The sequence below is a fragment of the Canis lupus genome, chromosome 37 (assembly GCF_011100685.1).
Source record: "Canis lupus familiaris isolate Mischka breed German Shepherd chromosome 37, alternate assembly UU_Cfam_GSD_1.0, whole genome shotgun sequence".
Lineage (NCBI taxonomy): Eukaryota > Metazoa > Chordata > Mammalia > Carnivora > Canidae > Canis > Canis lupus.
Genome location: NC_049258.1, coordinates 8507548 through 8534592, shown reverse-complemented (window position 1 = coordinate 8534592; position 27045 = coordinate 8507548). Strand labels below are relative to the sequence as shown.

General features: G+C 37.2%; 1 protein-coding gene across 8 annotated transcripts in view; it reads left to right on the top strand.

Moving 5' to 3' along the window:
- Window positions 1-27045, top strand: part of SATB2 (SATB homeobox 2) — a 289546-nt gene that overhangs the window by 183311 nt on the left and 79190 nt on the right. For all 8 annotated transcript variants that reach the window (XM_038585272.1, XM_038585276.1, XM_038585275.1 and 5 more), the window contains one exon: window positions 9497-9599. In XM_038585272.1, the coding sequence (XP_038441200.1) occupies window positions 9497-9599 (103 nt within the window). The remainder of the gene's footprint in view (window positions 1-9496; window positions 9600-27045) is intronic.

Below are 27045 nucleotides of genomic sequence, written 5' to 3'. Positions count from 1 at the left end.
TAGAGTCTTTGGGGGAAGCAGGAAGCCTGGTGGTTAAGAGCATGCATTCTGAAATCAGTTAGATCTGGATTCGTGTCCTGGTTTATAGGCCTTTCTTTGTAAGTAAAACCAGGAGACTAATAGTTGTAAGTCCTATAATGAGGAGTAAATGCGATAAATCATATAAATTCTTGGCCTGGTGCCTGGCATACAATGGTGCTCCATTAATAGTATCAGCTATTATTATCGAGATACAGTGTTGTTGGTGTGAACTGAGTATTTTTTGTGTGTGTGTCGTGGAGCATGTTTTGGACTTTAAATCCTCTGAGATAAAGCATGCTGCAAATATTTTTGCTTCCAAATACTCAAGAAGGCATGCACCTGAGTAGTAGTAGCTGTATAGAAAGGAACATTCATATTTCTTGACCACCAGTTATGTTCCTGCTCTTGGCCATTTCAGTATGTATGTGTAGGTATGTAGGTGCTAACACTTGTTGCTAGGACTTTGATTTATTTATTTATTTCAGTGTGATGGCTTATGAAGTTATAGAAATAAGAATTTTAAGTTAATTCTGATCATATACAAGGATTGATAAGGAACAGTTTATGGAAAAAAATTCAGTCATTTGTCCTGAATTTCACGGTTAGTCAGAATTCTTTGTCTCTTGGATTTACGTGGAAGTCAAAATGGGCTTTGCTTGGAAGTGGACAAGCACCTAACTTAATATCAACAATTCAGAATTTTATGCAGGGCTCTTACAGCCAATGGAAATTTGGTCACAGCTGATCCAGAGTGATTATCAGGTTTAGCTGTAACTGTAAAATGTGACTAGAGAGATGACATGAGAGGAAAGAACCCAGATCAGGAGCCGAGAGCCTTCATATCTGAAATCTTCCTCCTTCGTGCCATTGCCCTGTTTAGACTTAACTGCCTTGTAACCTTTCTCCTGTCTCCTGCTTTTCCAACACTGAGATCTTGCCATTTCCTTGTCTCTGAGCCTACAGTGACTGCTTGTGCCCAGCCTGAAGGAGGTGCAGACTGTGTGACATAGCCTATAAGAATTGTTACAGTGGCCCTGTCCAGCTGATTTCTCATCAGAGCTGCCACCTTCCTCCTTTTACCTGCATCCTCTTTGTGCTCCAAACACGTGGAATTAATCATTTTGGAACATTTGCCATTGCTCAAATGTCAACAAAATATTCCTGAGGGCTGGAGCAACCTAACTAGTACCCTTAGCATTACAAGTCTAGCAGCAACTTTTTGTGCTATTTTTAAAAATGATGCAAAATTTATATTCTACTCCATGTACCTGTGTCTTTGATATTTTAAAAGTCCTAAAAATCCTTTTCTCTGTTAAATTCTCCTTCTGTCCACGTGAGATTGGCCTTCTGGGGAGCTGCACCATGTTAATCTCAGGCTTTGGTAGTTCCAGAGTCCTTCAGTTTGACGCTTGCTTTTGCATATGTGATTTCTCCTGGTTAGCATGTGGTGCTGTCCTCTGCTTGATGAAGTCATCTTTCAGATTCCACCTGGAAAGTCACTGCTGGCGAAGTACCCTGGCCTCCGGGTTGAAGCAGTCGCTTCTTTTGCTCTTGGTAGCCTCTTGTACACACCCTTGTCGCAGGGCTTATCACAGCCTGTTATTGGTGCTGTGTCCCAGTTCTTGTCACTTGATGGACTGCCCATCTCTTATTCATCTTCACTTCCTCAGCATTCAGCATGATACATGTCTTGCAGGTAGTCATTATTCTGATGCATTCTCAGCTTGGCCCTGTTTATCTTTTGGGTGAATAACTCTTTGTGGTGGGGGCTGTCCTGTGTATTGTAGGGTGTGTAGCAGCATCCCTGGCCTCTACCCACTAGATGCCAGTAGCATGCCACCATCCCCCTCCCCCAGTTGTGACAACCCTAATGTCTCCAGACATTGCCAAATATCCTATGAGGGGAGTAAATCACTCTTGGTTGCGAACCACTGCTATAATGTGTTTAATGAATTAAGTATAAAAATGTTTTAGAAAGTGCTATAAACTGTAAAGTTTTATTATTTTTATGGTGTTCTTGGCAGCTCTAAAATGTTTTGAACTAGAAACAGTGAATACAGTAATTTGGTGGTCCATGCCCAGTACATTTTCAATCAAACAGGGCTCAGTTCTATTCAATTTGGGGAGATTTGATTTAGGCTTCTGTGTGATGTGTGATTATGGAAAATCTTACCGGGGTCATCCTCAGTAAGCATGGACATGTGATATGGGCCCCAGCATTAATCCCTACCGCTATTACGCTTAACACATTCCAGATTATTCACCTCACTTGTGTAACTGGATTGCATTTCAGTGTGGGGATAAGCTCACTTATTTTGTTTGTGGTTGTCATAGAACAGGTGCATGCATTTTTTTAAGGTTCCACCTATGTAATGTGCATTTTTGTTCACATTAATTCAACAGTGTATTCCAGCAATATTACTGGAGTCCCAATTAGGAGTCAGGCACTTTGCCGTGGGCTGGGGATGCAGTGGTGAAGGTGAGAGAGGAAAAAGCTTTCAACCTAGGAAGAAGAGTACTACTTACTTCAGCCCTGCTTACTGGGCTATGTAAGATAGACTCAGTTCATGAGTAAAAAAAAAATGACTAGGGTTTCTTGTTTTGTTTTGTTTTTTGATTTTTAAAAGACCTTTTTTGAACTAATTCTTCTTTATTACCCCTAAACCAAATCATCTTAGGTATTTCTTCACTCAAGTGTGGTGATTGCATAAAGGAATGACGTTTCAGTGGCCAGTATGTATGTTCTTCCAACATCCCAGTGTTCGGCAGGTCAAAAGAGCAGTTTTTGAAAGCAGAAGAAAAGTTGGAAAGTCCATAAAAGGGCAACAATTGCAGGCTGAGGCATATATATTTATTTAAGGGGAGAGAGGTCATGATTTTGCTATTCTCTGTCTGGCCAGGTGCTTGGAAAGTATAGGTTGTATTTGTGTGTCCATGTATTTATTTTTGATTTCACCTTTCCAAATGTGTTTCAGTGCTGACAGCCTCTTCCTTTTCCTCCGAAGTCACCCTGAGTCACCACTTCCAGCCTCTCCCTTCAGTCATACAGTCTGCGCTGAGCATCCTAACTTACCATACCTTATGCATAGGTCTCTTATTAAATAGTCTTCTCTAACTAACTGTTCCAATTTGGAAACATTATGACCACCTCTTTCTGTGGCCTACTTCTCTTTACTCAAGGAAGAATTAAAAGATGAAATCCCAGGTCCTCTGGGTTTTGATCCATTAAAATACGTAAAGCTAATAGTACCTTCCTTGTCCACCTCATAGGTTGTTATGATGATCAAGTGGAAGGACCAAGAGACCATGTTTTCTGTGACTCTAGATATGTTTTCTTAAATTTGTTTTTTGAGGTAAAAATACATAACATGAAGTTTATCATTTTCATCATGTTTAAGTTCATAATTCGGCATTAATTACATTCACGATGTTGTGCAACCATCACCCCTATTTCCAAAATTCTTTATCACCCCAAACAGAAAGTCGATAGCCATTACATAATAACTCTCCATTCCCTTCCCCGCATCCCTAACTCTAGGTGACTTCCTTTCTGTTCTCTGACTGAGTTTACTTGTTCTAGATACCTCAAAAGTAGAATCATAGAATATTTGTCTTTTTATCTGGCTTATTTCATTTAGCATATAGGTATGTTTTTAAAGCAGCTCTGTCCCATGCCCGTAGCTGAGGTTTTCTTGCCAAATGTTTGAGGAACAAAAAGACTGGCAGAAATTACTGAACCATGAAATGTTATTGGATTTCCAGTATGATGGCGATACGGTGTTTATATAGTCTTTTTAAGACATAGACTGTAGGATAATTATTCCTGTCATCCTGAGCAAGCCTTGCTCATTTGGGGATCATTAAAGGACCAACTTAAATGTACAATATGCTAAAATAATCGGACAGTGAACTCAAGCAGCCAGTTGGGTTGGGAGGAAAAAAACAAATTGACCATGTGTTTATCTATAGACAAGAGGCTGATCAATTGTGTGGACCAGTATTGTCTTAACTAGTTGCCAACTGTCTGTTTCATTTAGTCTTAAATTCATGTATGTAGTGGGGATGTATCATGTCTTGTGTTAACCAGTTGCCAGCTGTCCCTTTCAGTTATTTTCATGTGAGTTTGTTTTAGTTCGAGGCCCAACCTCATGACTCTTGTTGAAGGAGGCTTACAAATGACAGCTTGGAAAGAATCCCTAACTGGGTAATTGCCATGAACATATGAAATGATTGCGTGGAGGGGAGAGAGCTGAACTCATTGACTCTGCGTCTTGTGCCAGGCCTTTTACACAGATCATCTCTCTGAATCTTTACAGCTCTCTTAGGCAGGTACCAACATCCCACTTTCACAGATGAGGGTGCCACCAGCAGCACCTTAGCGGAGGAGCTCTCAGATGGACTACTGTCGTACTGCAAAGCCCAGAGGAAGTGTTTCCTTCAATTAGAATGGCAAAGTTTTCGATTCTGATAGTATAGCTCAGAAATGGGGATAGTAAGGGAGAGCAGAAGGCTGCCAAATAACATTAACTGAATTTTTCATGACAAAGTAATTTCTCCAGATCAGTTTTTTCCCTTTACTATAGTTGATGGACATATCATTATAATCTCATGTTTAATATGTAATTTAGCATACCGCAAAGCAGAATAAAAAAGGCTGAAAATGAGCAAAAATTGCATATATTATTCATTGCCTGCATCATACTCTCTCCCGCACGTAGACGTGGAAAAGGAGGCTACAGGATGCCAGCTTCTCTCCCTACTCTGACACTCTTCTTGCTGAGACAGGGCATTCCTACTGACAGAACGTGTAACCATTCACTTGGTTTTAAAATGTTCTTTTTTAAAGCAAGTGTATTATCGGTCTGCTATGCAAACAAGTAAGTCTCACTAAGCCAAGGAGACTATGGTAAAGGATATCTAATTATTTTATCTTTCTTTTCTTAGGGAGGGAAAGCGGGTGCTCAGATCTCTGTCTTTTTAAGACAAATCATTTTAACGGGTGTATATTGTTTTGCTTTTCAAACTGTTAAGTTTTAAATTGTCATTGGGTTCCTTAGTTTTCTCTGATCCTAAGCTCCTTAACTCCTATAAGGGGCCCGAGGTCACAACTTGATGTTTTGCTTTTGTCACACTTCGTGTCTTCTTTGTCTGAAGAATTGGTTGCATTATCTGCTGTTGAGTACCAGTTGATGGAGGTGGTGGTGAATATTTCCTTTCTTTCATTAACTAGGTTCCCTTCTTAAGAGACTCATGAAATAATGTGGCCTGGTAGTAGTGTCTTTTTATGGTGCTTTCCACTGCTATTTGACTTTGGACAAGATGCTTCTTCATTTTGAGCTTCTTGGCCCTCATTTTGGAAAATGGAGCCATGTAACAGGTGACATCTATAATCTGAGCTAGTCAAAAACAAACAAGTTCAGGAGCCTAAAAGAAAATTTATTTTTAGATAAGGCAATCTACTTAAGTATAGTATCAAAACAATATATTTTAGTGTTTAAACAATATATATTTAAAACAGTATGATATTCTCTTGCAATTTGTCTTGGTGCAAGTTCAAGTCAGCTAGTAAACTTTGAAGTAACTGATGCTGCTGTATTTTAAATCCTCAAATATCTTATTACTACTATTTTTATTACTATTTTAAATAACTTTCTAAGAAAACTGGCATAACCTGTGTGTCAGAGTGACTGCAAATGACAAACCTGGATTTTATTCCTCATTTAATATCTTCATATTTAAGATTTCATGGTTAGTTACAAAGAAGTCTAAAACTTTTCCAAAAGTTTCTATAATTGGGAAGACATTTTAAACCTTCCTATTGATTTTAACACATAATTTTTTCATAGCATAGCTTTGTCTATGATTACTAATCATGTGGTGTTTGTGGCTGTGACTGAGTACCTCTGGGAGCTCCCTGATTGGCCCAGTGCATGTGTGGCCCTCCCCTTTCCTTGTCACAGCCACTACCATGCCAGTAAGCTTGCTTAGTAAGTGCAAAGTCATTTTAATATGACCCTCAGTAAAATATAATTCCTTTAAGTGTTATAAATAACAACAGGCATCTCTTTTGGGTCATTTGTATCAGCATTACATTATACAACAAGGATGCTCAGGAGTTGGTTGCATTCTGGCTTGAAAACGTTTACTCAAATCTTTGTTCATTTTCAAAAAGATGTGGAGATCCTCAAAGCCCAATTGTGTGGTTGCTCTAGAATTACTGGAAAACATAAAAGAGCAATACAAAGTACAAAACTATATAGATACTTTAAAAAAAGCAGTAAATGGAAATTAGGGTTTTTTTTTCTTTTTCTTTTTCTTTTTTTTTGGTAGAGTGACTGGTGGGAGAGATTTTAATCATTACGCATCCTATTTTTGCAGCAACTATATCTCATCAGGTCTAAGATGCTGTTGATTGTAAGATGCATTCCAATTTCAATGACATTAAAGTATATTAAAAAAATGTGACTGTAGAATGGATGAAATGTGGTAAATGCAGATTCTTGTGCCGCAGGACCTCTGGAAAACTTTATTCCATGTAGAGTCAGTATGTGCTGAGTCTGTGTTCGCTCTTTTCAATTTTGTTTATAGTGAAGTAGGTTTTGATTTTTTAAAAACAAACTGACACTAACATTTAGATGACTTCATGTGTGTGTCCAGAGTATTCTAGTGAGGCCTAGTGGTTCAAACTCAGGCTATGAGAATGTAACCATCTAATTTAGGGTTAGAGAATATTCATGTTTGAAACTAGAATAATAAGACATAACATGACCTTTCATCCAAAGTATGCCCCAGATGTACCTCTTCTGTTTTTAAAACTCTCTGAAGATGAATTATGAAAATTCTTATCAGTAGAACTAGTTTCAGTGTCAACTAGATGTAAAGACCTGCAGGGAATTAATATGAATAAAATGTGCCACAAATTAAAAAGACTTGACTAAAGATTCTCATCATCTAGGAAACTTTATTTGCTACCTATTTCCTTTGCTCAACTCATAGTTTAAATTTATTCCCACCTCACTCCACCCTCTTCATGGTCAGTAGAGATAGAAACTCATTCATAATTGGGGAAGAGAACAAATCTGATTGAGTCTCTGGGTAGCCAACTTCTTTTTTAAATGAGTTGTGTGAACCTGACTCTAGTACAGGATTTGGTGATGGAGACCATGGAAGCCCAGGTATTAACTTCCTTGCCACATAGATTGACACTGGCCATATGCAGTGTCAGTGAAGACACATCTGGAGCAAGGACAAAATAGGGACGCTAGAGAGTGACGGAAATGTGGATTATTTGGGGCCACAGTGATGCGGATTGGTGGCCTGGTCTTATGGTCTAGGAAGAATTGATGGACAGCTCCCAGTAGTAATTGAGACACTTAGCATTTTAGTTCATCTCCCAGACCATCCTTGCAATAGGAGTTTAATTTCAGTTTCCTGTCATGGCTATGTATCCTGTGCCTCTTTAGAGGATAACATTCATACAAACAACATATAGAGATGACAAGTACATTTGCAATTATTCGTATACACCAGTATGGCTGGTGCATCTATTATTAGGCCGCTTTCATGTTAAAATTTTCATTATTATGACATTTCAGTTTGGCATTTTAAAATTTCATCTCTGTCCCTTTTCATCTGTTACATTTCAGTGACTCAGATGTCCCACATCAGAAGTGTGTTAGACATGAGGGGGGAAAAATGCAACTGACACAGTCACTGTCCTCAAGGGTTTCACAGATTAAGACAAAAAGAAAAACTCAGCCTGGAAAGGGAACTAGCCCAGCTAGCCAAAAGACTTCTTTACTCTTTTGTTAGTAACACACAAAGCAGAACCCTGCCTCAGGAAGATTAGGATTCCACTGTTCTTCTAAGGCAGGAGGTAAGGCTCTAGAAGTTCTGTGATACACTCAGGTGATACTGGCTCTTTGTGTTCCCGGGGCTGTGTTCAGATCCTCAGATTAAAAAGGTTCTTCTCACTATCTCTCCTTAGAGAACAGAATTATCATTTAGAGATCAGCACCTGGGGGAGGTTAGCCATCTACTATATAGGAAGGGCCAAAGAGGTTTCTTTGAATTGAATTAGGGTTCCCCTCCCCCACTGGCACTGCATAGTGTTGTTGTTGTTGTTGTTGTTTTTAAAGATTTTGTTTATTTATTCATGAGATAGACACAGGCAGAGGGAGAAGCAGGCTCGCCACCAGGAGCCTGATGTGGGACTCGAATCCGGGACCCTGGGATTGCGACCTGAGCCAAACCAGATGCCCACATAGTGATTTTTGAAAAAGAGGAACTCTGTGGGCTCAGTGAGGGAACTGTTTTAAATAGGAGTCTGTGTAGTACTGTTTGCTGTTTGAACCCCCTGGTAAATAACTTGCCGTTGCCTTGATTTACTGTTATCCTTTTTATCTTGACTGCTTTGGAAAAATACCATTAGTTCTAAGTTTTGAGATTTTGCATAGCTGCTCCATCCATATGTGGAGATACCTTTTTGAAGAAAGATGAGATTTCAAGGCAAGATATAAAACCTTACCAAAGTCATTTGGAATCTCGAGTTTACGTCCATTTGTTTTTAGACGGAATTTGCTGAAGTAAAAGTCTCTGTGTAAATCTGTGGCTGTATTATCACAGTCAATTCAGGTATATAAGTTAATATCTGTTACAAATGTTGGTCCAAACATGCCATATTGACTGAAAACATACCTGTAGGAAATTTCATTCAAGGTATGCAATTATAATTTAGATTTTTAGTGGTAAGTCAAGCTATGCTCTTCTCTTTCCTTTTCATCCCAATTATAAACAAATTGGCTAAAGGGTAGAGCTGAGGAAGGAGAAGGGGTGAAGAGGAAGAAAGAATCATGTACTTAAGCACCCAGAAAGTTTTAGCTTTGATTCATTTTTGGTTGAAACACAGTACAAGTGTTATGTTTAGTTTCCCCTGCTCTAAAATAGCACTGTTAATTTTTTCATTTGATGAATTTTCACACAAGTGCTAATCACACGTTTCTATAAATTATATTAATTTAACTTATTTCCCTAAATGTTGTTCTGCAGTGTGTAGCACGGATGTTCTCAGATTCTTGGCTGTGTAAGCTTGTTGCAGTTGGAAGCAGAACAGAAACATCTGAAAGGCATTATTTGAATTACCGATGCTGGAGCATCTGATCTCACCTTTTACTCTGGTTCCTAAATCACAACTGTTCTTTCCCTTTGTATTTAATCTGTATGTCCTGCCTCCTCCATCTTTGACATTACCCCAAGGTTGTTTTTTTGGAAAAAGCATTGTCATTATACAGTAGAAGTTAAAAAAAAAGAGTAAATTTAGCTAGTCATATTTGACATTTAATAGTTTAGTTTGCAGGAGGGTGACTACTTCAGATTTAAAAGACCATGAAGATCCGTATGATCTGTAATTCTTGTCCCTAAAAAGGAGTACTAGTTTATGAAAAATATAGCTATTATGTTTTTTTTTTCTTTTCAGAGTATGATTTCATCCATTGTAAATAGCACATATTATGCCAACGTGTCAGCAACCAAGTGCCAGGAGTTTGGGAGATGGTATAAGAAGTACAAGAAGATTAAAGGTAAACTGAACTTTTTGTTTTTAAAGCCTATTTTTAGTTTTTAGGTCAATGAATTGTTGGTTATTTGGAGTTTATGCTAATTTTAGGTATAAATTTTTATTTAATTATGTGTAATTTTTGCAAAGGTAAGATTCTTAATATTTCCATCAGGATATCCTAATTAGCTCACTTAAAAACTAAGATGGTGTTAGAACTAAAGTAAAATTCATAGCATAATGGGTAAAGTTTGTCATTTTCGCAAGAGATGCATGTGAAGGCCAAGACTTTGAGAAATCTTTGAAATGGTTTATTTCAGATAGGCCTGTCTATTTGAAAGGCTCAATCAATAAATCATTTCCATTAACATATTAATGGAAAATTAAAAGCAGTCATTGTAGGTTAAATCAGCACTTATAATTTAAGTACCAATTAACAAATTGGAATGACTGCTTGTTGTGGTATCAGGAAACCTTCGGTTAGAAATGGAGTTTTGATGTGTTTATTTGGTGACAGTTCCAGACCAGTATATAAATTAAAGGGACCCTGCAGTAAAAAGCAGACTTGTGTTCAAATCTCTGTCCTCCATTTGCTAGTGTGTGTTTGAACAAATTTAACTTCACCAAGATTCAGTCTCTTCATCTGAAAATTGAAACAATAAAAAAATAATAATAATAATAAAAAAGAAACAATAAAAGTATCTAAATCACTCACTGTGAGGACTAAATAAATGAATGCTGACATAAAGAAACCTCTTAATAAATAAGAGCTATAATGCTATAATAATAATTAGTAGTAACGGTAGTACTAGCAGTAATGTAAGAAATGTAGAATTGTATCTGAAAATGCAGTCTCTTGTATAATAAATGCCATGCTTATTTAGACCATCCAGCCCTTTAAATATTTTTCCTTTACAAATATGTCAGGGTTGGAAACATTCTAGTGTTCTTACCCAATTTACATGCTTTTCAAATTCAAATGATACCAGCCCCTGAAGGGATTTGGGGGAGTTTTTGGTAACATAATAGCTTGATGTTGGAGGGTCCCTTCCAGTCTATATTTTTGCATGATCATGACATCATCCATCATGCTTTATTATAGGTATTCATAGCCTTGCTGACAGTTAACTACCCCTATCTGAGGTTCAAATGACAATTTCTGGTGGGTAGGCAAAAGTAAAAGATGAATTTATTTGTTTTACTACCTGCTGGTTTCCTCCAGGGAAAGGATATTGAAATAATACATGTTGGTTGTTTAATATTTGGGAGCTCGTTTACAGTTACCTTTTGAGGAAATGAACTTTACAGGCATTGGCAGCACGTCTCTGATTACAAAAGACAGAGAGCATTTTATGCTAAATATCCAAGTTGTAAGGAAAGTCAAGATGTTGAACTACCCAGGAGAAATTAAAGCGCACTGCACATTGAATTAAGATCCATTTCTCTTCAGCATATTCTGAAATTCTCAGAAGCATTTAAATTCCAGTTTGGGCACTTGCTTTATAATATTATTAATATTAACTCTTATACAGGATAAGATGAATAACTCCTTCTCATTCTAAGACATGATTGTGTAGTTCAGAAGGGTTTCTTTTCTCTAAGTGTTGTCACCAAGTTTTTCTTTTAAAATAAAATTGTTGAAGTGTTTGAACATATCCTCTTTGGCTAAAAATCAAAAGAATCATGCAGCTTCAAGGTCATTTGTTAGATCCCATTTACTTGCTGTTAGAAGAGAAAAGGAAGAAAGAGTCCTCTTTTAATAGGCTAGAGTATAATTCCAGATTCAGAAACTCTCCACTGTAGTGTTTTCAGAATTGCCACTACAGACTGTGTGTGTGTGTGAGTGCGTGTGTCTGCTCACACACATGCGCACACACACCAACACTTATATCTCCTCCTTTTTTTCTTAGATTCAATTCTTTAAGCTCTATTTTTTTTTTCAAGATAGTAAATGCACAGTTAAATCTTAAGTGTCATAAAAGCAGACTGAGACCTTGATTTCAATCAGGAGGGTCAAGGATCCACACCTGAAGAGGCTGCCAGACACTGTGTACACATGCTATTCAAAGAGATGGAGCTAGTCATTGCTGTTGAACAGTGTGTGTGTGCATGTGTGTGTGTCAGTAGGAGGAGAAAAGGGAAGGTTAAGGTATGTGTGAAGTAAACACAAGCTGCCGTAAAACAGTTCAAGTGGTGTTGATTCATCAACCAAGGGAGTGGGAGGAAAAACAAAGAATTCGTGGCAGGTATAATGGTGTACAGAAAATAAACACTCAGAGAAGTATATTTTATTAACTTTCGACCCTCAGAGAAAAGGAAGTGTCGGACCTGATATACAGGCACATTTCATCTGATAGAAGCTTTGTGCTATGAATAGATGTCACTGTGGGAGTTCCTATCTAGTAGAATCCACTTCTCACGGGAAAGGAATGATTGTGTTTGTAAAATTTCTGTTTGTGTCCATCCATTTTCAAAATGAGAAAAAGAAGTAATGAGTCTGAAATCTGGAAATTAGTAGATAGCAAAATCAGAATTCTACCTTAGGGCTCTTCCTGAGAACCTGGAAGTCAGAGTTCTGTGTCCTTCCTTGCCCCCCTACCCACTCCTTTCCACCCCCAAATTACCAATTTACATGTATCCTGGCTGATATAATGTATAAAAGAAAATCTCATGCTAACTTACTAATGTCCCAAACTAAATGCAGCTACATTGTTAAATATGTTTCCTATTATCTGCTAATGTCTGTTTTAATAAAACAGTGGGAACTAAATGGTTGCTTCTTAATCAAAACCATGATTTCCTAACATAAGCTATGTGATTCTGTTACAAATTGCCACATATAGATCTCCTAGGTCAAAATTTTTTTCTCTTCTCATAGAAATAAATAAACAGTAAAATAATTATATACTCTGAAAGATCAAAGTAAATATGGCTAAAACCTGGCAAAAATAAAAGTCTACTGAGAGGATTAAAAAAAAAGGGTCAGATTGCAAATTCTATAGTTAATGCTTAAATAAATATGAGAAAAATGAACAATCAATAATTTGATATCATTAAAAACAGATGTAAAAACTATATACAAATGGAATTGTCTGAATTTTGAAGTAAACATTTTAATGTGCATTTTTTGAATTTGTTGTTATTATAGCTAAACTATTTACACTTATTCTATAAAATGTCCTAAGTTAGTTTGGCTTAGCATGTTAACTTTATTTTCCCCAGTGATCACAGCAAAGTACATTCTGTTTACCTTCTTTCTTTAATTTCAAAGACCATCATGGTTGACATAGACATATTTGAGTTAACATTAGTGTTAATTTAGGATGAATGGGGAGAGACTTCGCATACTCTGGTTTTAGGGTCCAGAACTATGAACCTGCTTCCCAGGAATTTTTGATATTGAATAAAATGGACTGGGTAGGGTAGTAGGTTGGTTTAGACAGCATTTTTTATTGCTGTGCATCTTGTACTGTAATTGCTTCTGGCCTAGACTTTGCAGTGTAGAGCTTGTAAGCTCCCAAGTATAAGAAAAAAAAATGTACATACTGTATAAAAGCAGGAAAAAAAAAAGATCAATATTAACAGTTGTTTAATGTGTAGGAGTTTTATTGTTGGACACAAGAATAATCCACAGGGACCTGGAAATGTTCATGCTGTTACAAAATTATTTTCAAGAATTCTTAGGATTATGTGAAATTTACCCCATCAATTTTTCTTTCATAAGTTCTACACATTTTAATGAAACACTTATTTTTTTTAAGCCTAACCCTTTTCTATTAACTGTCTAGATGAAAACTTGCCTCATCATTTTTATGAAACTAAGTGGCAATTATATATACAGTACCATCAGAAATTATACTCTGTGGCAATCTACTTTTGCAGGGGATCTTATAGGAATTAAAAAGTACCTTCACAATGAAGGACTCATATATTTTAAATGCTTCCTAATTAAAAATTAATAAAGTTAAAATAATATTATATCTAATGTGTTTTTCATCTGATACCAAAGCAAAATGAGGTGTCATCTTTGGTCAGGCCAATCTCAACTATTTAATATGTCACAAGGATGAAGGGGTCATTGAAAGTTCACACAAATATAGTGGATATTGTAAAATTATTTGTGTCATAAAATAATACCAGTAGAATGAATGGACCTAACCAAACCCCATATTTTGGCCAGAAAGCAAAATTATCCTCATCACTTTTCTTTTCTCAATCATTGCTCAAGAACCCCCTGATTGTTAGTTGTCTTAATTTTATTTATTTGAACTTATTTTGCAAAATATTAAAAGGCTGGGAGAAATGAGGATTTTAAAAACCAGTGTTACTTTTCCAAGCCTGGTTTATTCTAGTAATCAGTATTTTATCTGACCCTGTCTGATCTAGTCTTGCAAGATCAAACGTCCAGGCCAGCAAGCAGACAGTAAACAAAGCCCGTGAAGGGTTTCAGTAAACACAAAGATTAGATGTTGAATGAAAATTAAACTCCTTGAACTAGTCGTCTGTACTAAAGTGGTTAAGTGGGTTGTGATTAAAAGAAATAAGTAATTATGATCATTATAGCTGAAATGATATAATGTTACCACATTTAAAGCACCTCTTGTACCCAAAAATGATTGTGTCATTTACAAAGTGGTGCCTCAGAGTTGAATAGAGAAATCAGTGTCCCCTGACCTGGTTCCATAAGGCAGCCCCTGCTTAGCCATGGTGGTATCGGTGGTCAGGACAATGCCTTTAATCAACTGCCGGTACTTCTCCTTCTGCTGTTGTTTAGCTCTGATGAGGTAAAAGCAACTTTTGTCTACCTAATTTTTCTGGGTCATGAAAGAAATTTGCTTTCAGCTTGGGATCTAAATGAAGGTGTTCGGCAAGGAAATTTGTCCCTCTGCCTGTACTGTACCAACATCAACTCCTTGGCTTTTATGTAAGTCCTTGAACTTATATGAATTTTCTATAAATATTCATGGAAATCAAAACCTCGCTTCCATAACCAAGCACTTTCCATCTTACTGGATGAACAGCCTTGTGCTTTTTTACTGTGACAGTCACTGATGTGCATTCATCAATCACTTTAGCTTGTTTGGCCCTCTGATTAGAAGCTTGTTGAAAGTGTCAGCAAGTGGAAGAATGGTGTGCGGAAAATTTCACGGACCCTAAACTCAGGGGTGGGCCAGTTCCTTACTTGGATCTTGAGAAGCTTATTCTGGCTATAACAAAAGCTGCTTCTTTGGCCTGAACTTTGTTTGTTCATAAATGTGAATAAATGTTAAAACATAAGACAATCATTTGTCAACAATATGGTTTGTAGATTAAAAGAAACAAACTTGCTATCTGCTTATATTTATGCTTTTTATAATGCCATTTTAAACATATGTTTTAAAAGGATGCAAAGGGAAAAATGATGTTTTTCTCTTACTCATCTATCCATCCATTCATCTATCATATATAAATACTATTTGAAAGAAGTTTAAGACACAGTTCTTGGTTTCAAAAAGCCGGCATCTATAAAGTTTGAGCATCAACTTTATATACCTGTCAGGATTCTAAGTGGGGAACATTACATAGTCCCTCCTTGCAAGACACACAGTTACAGAACTAATTTTAGCTAAATAAATGCTTAGTGAGTGCTTCTACTACAGGCCATTTTTAGTGCTAAAAGCAGTGAGAAATAACCAGAAACACATAAGATGTGATTCCTACTTCTTGTTGGGTTGCTGTCAACCTAACAGGGGAGGCAGCCCTCTATCTGGCAAATATATGGCAGTGGTATAAACTTATGCCATGGTAGCACAGAGAATGGGCCATAAGTTTTACCTGATAAGTCTTAGGTTGGAGAGGAAGGTAATTTAAAAAATAGCCCTTTTAGTTATACCTGAAGGACAGTAGAGTTTTGCAAGGAGAGAAAAAGAAGGAAGAGCACTTCAGGCAACTGCAAGTTCATAGGTATATGAACATAGGTATAGATGCAGAGGTGCAAAAGAGCAAGAATATTTAGAAAATTATGGGTGGTAGTCTGGTATGTCTAGAATGACTGGACATTTATCACGACACTATCATGTAAGAGATGCCCAGAATGGCTAACGTTTTGACTGGTGAAAAGGAAAAGATAGAGCATGGGTAGGTGCAGGGTTGATGATAGCATCAAACAAATTGCCAGATAGCATCTGGCAAACGAGCAGAGATTTTTGGGGGGATCTAGCTGTGGGTAATGTTTGTATTATAATAATGAACAATAAGGTTACCTTGGGGAACTCCAAAAGTTCAGTTGAGATGTATTGAGAATCAGTGAAAGGTTTTCAGTAGGGAGTGATATGATGAAAATGGTGGTTTAAAAAAGAAATTTCACTAGAAGTCCTCTAAAACTACATGTGGGGGAGAGTGTGTATGGCAGGACGAGAGGCAGGTGGCAGCGATAAGGGATGTGCACCTGGGAGGAAATAGACAAAGTGGAATGTATTGCAGTCATCTATGCAAGTAAAGATAGGGAAGTGAGGCCTTGGCTTTTGGTGGCAGCAGGGAAAAAGAGAGAAGTGACCAACGCAATATGTGTGTGGGAAAGAGAAAAAGAAATCAAAGTAGAATCCAGGGTTTTGAGCTTACATGGCTCTTTATGGTTTTGACAGAAGTGGGACAATATAAATTGATCTATTGCTTACACTTCATTGGGAGTTGGTGACCTAGGTAGAGATACCCATTGGGCCATTCGAGATAGAGAATCAGCTGACCCATGGACAGGACTAGAGGATACATTTGGGAGCCACTGTTTTTGGCATGATAGTTCAAAATGCCACCAAAAGAGCATTCTCTATAATAGAGGATAAGAACAGGGTGGGATTGAAAGCTTTGAGAGAAAAAGGCCCATGAGTTAAGAATGTGATGAGGGAGAAAGTGAAATTTCATGGAAGCCAAGGCAAGGTAGCAATTTTACTAGCAGAGAAATATTATCAAGGGTGCCAGGGAGGGGAGAAGGAGAAGAGGTATTTGGAGGTTCTTAGCTTTGCCAAAAGGGGACCATAATGACAGTGGAGGGAGCTGTTTCTTTGTAGTGTGACAACAGAGGGAACGTATGTGCATCTAAGGACGGGAAGGGGGCATGGAACTGAGGCTACCAGGTACTGGCTTAGTAAGGAGAGAATATCAACGCAGTTAACTGCAGCATTAGGAATGAGTTTATTTTATTTTATTTTTTTAATTAGGAATGAGTTTAACACCACTCCCCACCCCATCTCCCGTACTCAGGAGAAAGAGAATGGAGCCAGTGGAGGCAAGGGTTCTGGAGAGGAAGAAGGGTGATGAGCAAGAGTTCACAAATTAGGAAAGGATGGGGTCTAAGGCACAGATGATGCTTTGCCTTTGAAGGAAAAAGAAATAGGCATGTCTTCTTTAGAACCTGGAGGAAAGGAAAGGAGATGGACAAGGAGATGGGTTTTGGAGATGGCGGAAGGGGTAAACAATTGAGGTATCTTATACCAGAGGGGACTATTGTGATTATCTAGCAGTAAAAGAGAGAATGGCTGGGATGGGGAATGGGGATTGGTGAGGAGAAAGCCTGAAATAGGTTATGGACTGACCGTATTTGGGCAACAGTGGGAGCATAGGGAGCCGAAGGATGTGACATAGTTAGGGGTTTCCAGTGGTTCTGGTCTCTTTAATTCTTACCGTTTTCTTACATGTACGTTAGAGTTCTCAGAGTTTCAGATTTCCATTTGTCCTGCCCAGAAACAAAATAAGAAACTCAAAAACAAAGAGATCTGGTGGTGCCTGATGAAGAATCTACAGAGCTGTAAAATGAATTTTTTTGTATGTAGATCAGGAATTGTGCAGCTTATTAAAAATCTGATATGATTATGGTGACACCTTATTTTGTGAAAAATCGATGGATTCGAATCAGAGAATTCTCTTGCTTTCTTGATCAATTAAATAAAAATTTATTTGGCTGTTGGGTTTTTTGTTTGTTTTTGATGATTACACAGTTAAAAGCTGAAAAGCAGTTAAATTCACAAGCTGATCAAAGCTAAGTACAAGTGCCATGCTAGGATTAACATGATAATTGCCTTGCTAGACATTGTTGAACTAGCCATTCACCTGACTGATGATAGGACTTCATTCATTTCACCTTTTGCTGAATTTGAGATTATCTGATTTAGGAATCCTGAACTCCCAAGAGATGAATCTAGACCCATATAGAATGTAAGTCAGGCGATGAGTTCTAACATTGGGCCTTTTAAGCTGTCACCTATAAGTTCCATGTTCTGTAGTAACTTTGACTTATTTATTTATTTTTATTTTTTCATGAGAGACACACAGAGAGAGGCAGAGACAGGCTGCAGGAGAAGCAGGCTCCCTGTGGGGAGCCCAATGCGGAACTTGATCCCAGGACCCTGGGATCACACCCTGAGCCGAAAGCAGACACTCAACCACTGAGATACCCAGGCGTCCCAACTTTTTTTTTTTTTTTTTTAAGATTTATTTATTTATTTGAGAGTGAGAGAGCATGGGAAGGGGGTGCAGAGGGAGAGGGACAGTCTCAAGCAGACTGCCCACTGAGTGTAGGGCCCACATGGGGCTCCATTCCACGACCCTGAGATCATGACCTGAGCTGGAACCAACAGCTGGACATTTCACCAGCTCAGCCTCCTTGGCACCCCTTACTTACTTTTGAATAATCCCCCTACTAGACTGAAAGTTTTTTAAAAGAACATCTCAGGGGCACATCCATTTTGTCCCCTATTCAGACCTCTATGAATTTGGAACATTGCAGGTAGTTATTTTAGTAAATAGTAATAGAACTGAATTGAGTTGATGAACTCATTTGAACATATGCATTTTAAGCACTTTTATTTTTGCACATGTGATATTGTGACTAATCTTATTTGCTATCATGTCTCAATTGAGAGAAAAAAGACAATCTTTGTCTGTTTAATTCATATTACAAATGTCCTTAGCAAATTAGTAAGGGTTATAATCATTCTTTTTTTTCTACTAATTAGTTATTGAGCTAAAGATTTAGCAATAGTCAATTCCACTGAAAGAGACAGTAACACCTTTGTTAAGTAAAAATTAGGCAACATATATGTAGCCTACAAAAAGCATCCCTTTGAGGTTTTTCCAGCTAGTTTATTGAATATTTTCCTTAAAATAATGGCCTGAAACATTGAAGTCCTATAAAACCAGAGAGAATGGGCAATGGAAAAGAAAGAATTGTGGGTTTATTGTTTCTTTGATTAACTTTTCTTTAATAGGTTGAATTAAAGAATTAATACACATAGAATCCTACCTGGCAAAGTTAGAATGCTCCTAAATAATAATGTTAAGTTTCTGAAATGCTATTTTTTTTTCTATTTTGCTGAACTCACCTCTGAAATTATAGTTTCAGATTAAAGCATGAAAAATAAAAGATAAAGTAAGGAATACAAGTAAAGATATTATTAGATATAATTTGCTTTAGCCTATACCTAAAGTTACAGGAATACTTGAAATGGTCAATGTTATCAAACTACGATAAAGTGTTGTTTGAAACCAAAAGGGACAGTAGTGTTCAGATGGGGAGAGTTGAGATTATATTAAGGGTAGAGGTGGATAACACTCACTTTTTCCATGGAACATAATAGGTCCTATGAGCTTTTTTTGTGAAAGCACAGAGGTATCCAGCTTCAAGTGCTATATGGTAGATATATATGTTTTTGTGGATCTTATATGATGGAAAAAGGAAGTTGATAATAAGGGGAAAATACACCTAAGAAAACCAGTCATATGGTATTATCACAGTGCCGGCTGGTACACTTCGCTTATGGGGCTGGAAGCATTTTCCTTCCAAGCCTTGTTTTATTAGGAGTTAACAAGTTGGCTCTGAATATCTTGCTCTAGGCAGAGACTTTGCAAGCAAGTTCTCAACCCAGAGACAGATTCTCTTTAACAAATTTAGAGAAAAACAAATCTTTAACTTTCGTAGTCCTAAAAGACTTAGCTTTTTGTTTTTTTTTTTCCCTTTTGCCCTTCAGCCCTTTCAGACTCCTAATATTTTTCTTTAATTATATTTAGTGAGCTCTTCTGGTAAGAGTTGTTTTTTTTTTTTTTTAATGGTGTGGGATTTATATTTGATATATATGTAATATTAGCTTTAGCTCTTAAATCATGTCTGTCTGTGTTAACAGAAAATGGATTTTATATAACAAATTGACTTTGTACCTTAATTATTGACTAGGACAGAATAAATCAGAAATATTTTCAGTGATTGGGCATATTAAGTGTTAGCATATGCGATGCTGTTATGATTTGTCAGTGAGGTTAGTGTTACCTTTTTAAAAGAATTTAACTCAGGGAAATGCTGTGGGTGGACAGTATGTTGTTTAGTAATAATATGTAACCTAGTTCAGAGAGAAGAGTTAAAGTAAATATCAGGTTGAACCATATGAAATTGTCATTTTTGTAGATTAAAGTTATGTAACCCTAATTTCATATAGTTTAATCATATAGGAATTTATGCTTATTACCTTATGATGTGACTGTACATACCCCTTTTTGTTTCCTATTGTTTACATGTTTCAAAGAAACACTTCATATTTATAGAATTTGTGGAGTACCTGCCAGAGTTCTCCATTGTGTGATTCATGTCTTTAATCAGTCAGGTGGGAGTCTATGCTGATGACACTCATTTTGGGACATCGCTTTTTGGGTGCAAGAAAAGTAGAAGAATGGGGGCGATTCATGAAAATAAACGTAATGAGTGTGAATTTGTCTTATACATGACTATAATAAATTGCTAATAATCAACAGAATTGGGATGAAAGGAACTATGTTTTATCATCAAATAGAAATGCATTTTATTTTGTTTTATTTTAAGATTTATTTATTTATTCATGAGAGACATAGAAAGAGGCAGAGACAAAAATAGAGGGGGAAGGGAGAAGCAGGATCCCCACGGGGAGTGTGATGCAGATCTTGATTCCAGGACCTTGAGATCATGACTTAAGCCAAAGGCGGCAGATGCTCAACTGCTGAGCAACCCAGGTTGCCCTCAAAATGCATTTTAAATTATAGGCTGATATTACAGGCCCATCTATGTGTAGCAAACAGTTAAACTGTCTGAAGCAAATCAGAGTGGAGTATTTTTTTTTTTTTTAAGATTTTATTTATTTGTTCGTGAGAGACACAGAGGGAGAAGCAGGCTCCATGCAGGGAGCCCAGCGTGGGACTCGATCCCGGGTCTCCAGGATCATGCCCTGGGCTGAAGGCGGCACTAAACCGCTGAGCCACCCAGACTGCCCAGAGTGGAGTATTTTATTTATTTTTTAATATTTTATTTATTTATTCATGATAGAAAGAGAGAAGCAGAGACACAGGCAAAGGGAGAAGCAGGCTCCATGGTGGGAGCCCGACACAGGACTCGATCCCAGGACTCCAGGATCATGCCCTGGGCCAAAGGCAGGTGCTAAACCACTGAGCCACCCAGGGATCCCCGAGTGGAGTATTTTAAGCTAATACTCTTCAGTACTGTATCTCTAGGGGTTGGGATCATTTCTGGCACATAATAGTTGATTAATAAGTTGCCATAGGAATTAAAACAATAAACAAATGTGAAGAATCCTGCTTTAGTGATTAGCCACTTCCATTGTTGAGGAATCATTGATTTCATCACTTTTTAGAACTGACCAGCTTTTTCAATCTATCATATCAGAAAAGTTTACAAGGCATATGGTGGAGGCATCAGGTTGCACCCTCCCTGTTCAGATAACCCATCTGTCTTCATGTCACCGAGGGGTGCACATGTGTCATGCACGCATGCACATAAAATAGAAGGCAGGACTTTTCTGTAGGAGAGTAGATTAGTCCTGACTCAAATACTAAAATTAATAATAACCACATTCCCTAAATTGAGCATTTTAGCCTTTTTGGAATAAAGGCTATAAGGTCCTAAAAATGTAGGTTTAAATGTGATTTTTCCTTTAATAGGTATGTGACATTATTTTTTTCTGAGCTTCTGCTTCTTCAATAAAGTGGCCATAATAAAATCTATGTCTTACTATTTTGAGAGTTCAATGACAATGATATGGGCAGGGTTTAGCTCCATGTCTCAACTACAGTATAAATGGCAGGGCTTCATGTTAACCAGAAATGCCAATATGTTTTAAAAGAGGTATATGAGCAAGACAGTTATGAGAATTTCTGCACTTACAAAAAGCATTTTTCTCTAAAGAAGATCCATTAAGTATTTGTGACATATGTGTAGGCCCTGAAAAGTTAACTTTGGGAAATGGAGAGAAAGAGAAAAAAACTAGTTTTTACTGGTCATGCGGTTTATTTATTATGCTTATGATGCTTAGTGCCAGCAGCCCTAATCAATTCGAATATTCCTAAATATTTATCTACATTTGGACAACTATTTGACCTTGAACAAATTATCTGATTTCTCTGGTAGCAGATGGGATCATTGTCTTTAACATTGGGCTCCCAAGTTTTTGGGGCTAAGGGTTGGGGAGCAAGGAATTCAGGAGAAGATCTGAAAATCCAAGGCAATGATATCACGAATATCTTTTTGTCTATCCTCGAAGGTTTGGGTACCCATTCGAAATTACCAGTTTGATTGGCAACTTTCCTAAGAGTGCCAGAGGCAAACCTGTATCATACCTTTGTGGAATCACTTCCAGAGTATTTTTTGAGTTGAAGGAGTCACACAGAGAAACTCTGCTATCTTCTCCTCCCCGGCTTTGGCTTATATTCTCTTATCCAGGGTTTCCAAGAGAGGTTCTAGGGAATACTAGAGTGTTATCTTATTAAGGAATCCATTAGCACTCATTCATGCTAATCCATTTACATTTGCATAAGCATCTTAATGGTTTAAGGAAAAATCCAGGCCAGAAATTCCAGAAATTTCTTATTGCAAAGCCTTTTACCCAATTCATTGCTCTCCACAGCTTTCTAAGTATGGACAGACCCTAGGGCTTATTTCACAAAAGCAACTGTGTTAAGGTTTGCATTAAAACACTAGGTTTATAGTCTTGGAAAATTTGTCAGTCTTTTAAGCGTATTGCTAGATAAACCTGCAAGAACAATATTACATCTACTGTGAGTGTCCCTACATAAACTATTATTTTTGTTGCAGTGGGGAGTTTTGCAAAGAGAGATGTCTTAGGAAAGTCTTAAATTCTTGACAAAGAATCAAGAAGCAGAAGTAGATATTTTGAGAAAGGAAATTGTTTTTGAAAATCCAAGCAGCAATACTCTTTAATAAAGATACTATTAAAAGTATCTTGGAAGGTTGCTTTAAAACCAATTTACAATCCTCCCTGTTTTACAGGTAATTCCAAAATCACCCAGGAGGTTAGGACCTCAGCCCTTAAAAGTCCTAGTTGGCTCTTTCTACCTACCCTATGCCATCTTACTGCGATTGGCGGGCATCTGATGTGTGCCAATTAGACACTTCTCCTTTTGCACTTAAATTCTCCTCAGAAAGTATATTTTGGGGCATTGGAGCATATTTTGAGTACTGAAATTTTAGTAGGTTTATTTTACATAGCATCTACAGCATAATAAAAACACATAATAAAAACAATGAAATCCAATTGAGAAAAGCATTAAAGAGGAAAAATTATGTTTTTGTTTTTTTTTTAAGTGAGGACATTTTGATGCCTACTCCTTCTTTCCCTGGGAAATAAAAATAAGACATTAAACATTTGTTTTTTTAAAAAAATGTAGGATATCTCCCTTGGTTTTTTTGGTTGATATAAATGTATACACTTAAAGCTTATTTTATTCCTTAAGGGATTTTTGTTTCTATTTTTATTCATAATAACTTTTGAAACTTAAAGCTGGATTTGTGTGACATTTTTATAAATTTAATTTCAAGAGTTGTGAGATTATATCATTTTATTTCACATCTATTCTGTGTCTTAATTTGAAGGTCGGAATGTGAACAACTAAGTCTCATTTGGAGAAACTGAATAACAACATATCCCTGTATATACCATGAGGCATGTGATTCTATATTGATAATGAGTTCTTTGAAAGTATAGGATTTATTTTTAAAAGTGATATGATGTAACATGGCATAGTTACTTGAAAAAAAGAAAAAGATTGCAGTTCTTTAGGTGACCTTTGAGAGAAATAGCAGACATTTGTCAGAGTGTCTTAATCAGGAAGTTTTGAAACGGGGAAGCCTATTCTGTTAATCATAATTATACAGATATTTTCTGAAATTTATAATAGCGCTTTGACAAAGATCTTTCACATAGATACTAATCATCTAACCTTTACTCATACAATTCTGAGATAATAATATTTTCCCTAGGGTAAGACTGAGGTTTAGAGGATCTCCAACTTGCCCAAGGAGGCCTCACGACTAATAAGAGGTACAATGCAGATTCGAGTACTGTTTTCTAGTATCAGATCCAATCAATGCTCCTTCACTATAATGTGATCATCAACAAAAACTAAAAATTTATCACATACGTTTTTAAATGCTTTTACATGTATAACATAGTGAATGTTAAGATTAGAGAAAAACAGCAGACAACTGGCTTTGACAGTTAATGTGTCTGATAATAGTCTCAAAAGACAACAATGTAAGAGGGTCTGGGTGGTTCAGTTGATTGAGTGCCTGACTCTGGATTTCAGCTCAGGGGCCTGATCTCAGGTTTGTGAAATCCAGCCCCACATTGGGTTCATGCTCACTCAGCAGGAAGTCTGCTTGACAGTCCCCCTCAGCTCCTCTTTCTGCTTGTGTACATGTATATGTGAGCAAGTGTTCGCACGTGCGCTCTCTCTCTTTCTCTCTATTACATAAATAAATCTTAAAAACAACAACATAAAAGCAAAGAAAATATAGAACAGTGATTCTCAAACTTTAGTGTACATAAAAAGTACCTGATAGCTATCTGTAGAATTTCAAAAGACAATCAATAAAAACAAAGATGATGCTCAAACTTTAGTGTACATCAGAATCATTGGAATTTTAGTGTACATAAGAACTCTAAGGGGGGCACCTGCGTGGCTCAGTCGGTTAAGTGTCTGCTTTCAGCTCAGGTCATGATCCCAGGGCCCTGGGATCCAGCCCCGCATAGGGCTCCCTGCTCCGTGGGGAGTCTGCTTCTCCTGCTCCCTGCTGCTCCTGCTTGTGTTCTTTCTCTCTGTCAAATAAAGAAATAAAATCTTTAACAAAAATAAGAAAGAAAGAACTCTAAGACATTCTGATTTGGAGCTAATGAACTTATGTTTCTAATAGTCTTACAGGTGATAGGAATTTTGATGGTTCAAGGACTGTACTCTATCTGACATAGCACAGACCTGAAATGTACAATATGCATATAAGTATATAGCAGGAATTTGTGATAATTAAGATAAATACTTGACTTCCTGGATGTACTGTAAAATTGCCTGAAATAAAATGAGATTTTTGCACCAAATATCTTTTAATTATATGCAGATTAATCCCTGGGGAGGAGTGTGACTTTCTTGTCTATGAACAACCAACCGTAACCAGCAATCATGGCCACTAAATAGCTAATGGTCATAGGGTGCTCTGTGAACTCACAAAGGCTTTAGGAGCCCCCTGCAATTCTAAAGCAGGGGTACAAAGGCCTCTCTTACTTTAGAGTTAAATACAATCTCAGAAGCTCAGAGAGTGGTTAAATAATAGTTTCCCATTTCCTGAAGTTTTCACTCATTCCCGGAAAGTTCAGAGGAATCTGTAAGATAGCCTGGACCTCTTGAGTTTCTCAGAAACATGAGTAGACTCCAGATCTGAACTCACCTGCAAGTCCCCTGGACTAAGACCCTTTCCCAGACGTTAGAAAAGCTACAGAAAGCCTCAGCTACTAGGCATAAAAATATTTCAGCCCCAGTTGTCCTGATGGTTCCTCAAACCACATCGCATTTGGAAACTTGAACTTGAAGCTGGAGACATCATTCCTTCCCAACCCCACAAGTCGCCTTCAGGACTTTATCAACAGTAGAATCAAATTCATTGTGAATTAAATTGTAGCTCTGATTCAAAGCCCTGGAAATTGTGTTTTTTATGTCTCTTTGATAAGTAAGCATTTTGGCTTTATTAAGATTTTTTTGGTTGTGAATATGACCATTGCTTTCATCATTAGAGGTAGGGCTACCATATATTCTTCACTTTTTTCAGGATTTCTTTTTCATGGCTGAATATTGCTGGATTCTCAGAGTCAAGGTGTGGTCTTTGGATTTGATTTAGTTTAAGACAGACTTACTATTACGTTTTTTGTTAGAGTGAAAAAGCAAAACACAATATCAGGCACTACTGTTAGGTCTACATTTCAGCCATTTTGATCACTTTCAAATGAATTTACAAAGAAAGAAAGAGAAGTAGGAAGGGGAGAAAGAAGGAAAGAAAGAAAAGAAAAAAGAAATAATGAACATAGAAGCTCAATTTTTAGACGGAGTCTAGTACACTGTTATGCTTCTCTCTTTTTTAAAAGCATTTGTCTTTTACCTGCTGTGACTTTGGAGTCTAAACTATTATTCTGATATCTTTATGAGAGTGGTAGCAGAAAAAAAAATGAAAAAGATTTTCAAGTTTGGCAAAATCTGTTCAAATTGTTACTGAAACCATGTACTGCTTTGGTTGGTGGAAATGCAGCCTATTGATGAGCATTTGATTTTTAGGCATTCTTAAAAAGTCAGGATGATGATTTTTTTCTTTCTTTCTTCATTTTTAGGAAGTCAAGAATTTGACTTTTATTGGTAGAGCTGTCAGGCACTGAAAAACAGTGACAAAGAATCTTCATATCTTCATTTGACCAAACTATAGTCAGGCTTCTAAATTTTCTCCATGGTTCATCTCTGCACTTCTTGTAAAACTCAGTTTCAGCAAGAACCCTGCTAAGTCAATTTAACTTGAACACCCCCCCCCCCGCCCCCCGCCGCTGCCACCATATCTGATCACCCCTCGATTATCTGATCAGGTTCTTCATCTTCCACCATCCCCCCAGGTGATGTTTGATTACTCTGTCCTGTCTTCAGCAAAGAATCCTGTTAGGTCAGGTAGCCAGATACTCCCCCCACCCAGGGCCCCGATGTTTCCTCTTAATGATTAGTGGAAAATCATACCGACCCCTACCTTGCTCTTTGGCTGTAAATTCCCATGAGTTCATGCTGTATCTGGAGTTGAGTACAATCTCTCCCCCAACCATAAAATCCCATTACAGGGGTCTCTATACCTTTTGCAATGGTCCCGGATAAGGTCTGCCTTAACCATCTTTAAAGAATATTGTTGAATATTTTCTTCTTTAACAACTTAAGAGATATCTTTAGTCCTATACACAGTATCTGGTTTTCAGATATGTTTTGTTTGTGGTGTTTGTTGTGTTTTGCAAATGGAATTAGTTGCCAATACTTGAAAAACTGGTACTATCATATAATAATCCAGATTTTCCATTTTCTTGAAAAAACATCTGAAGAAATGACAATATGAGAAAGAAACAGCCTGGCCGAGGCAAGGTAGTGGCTGC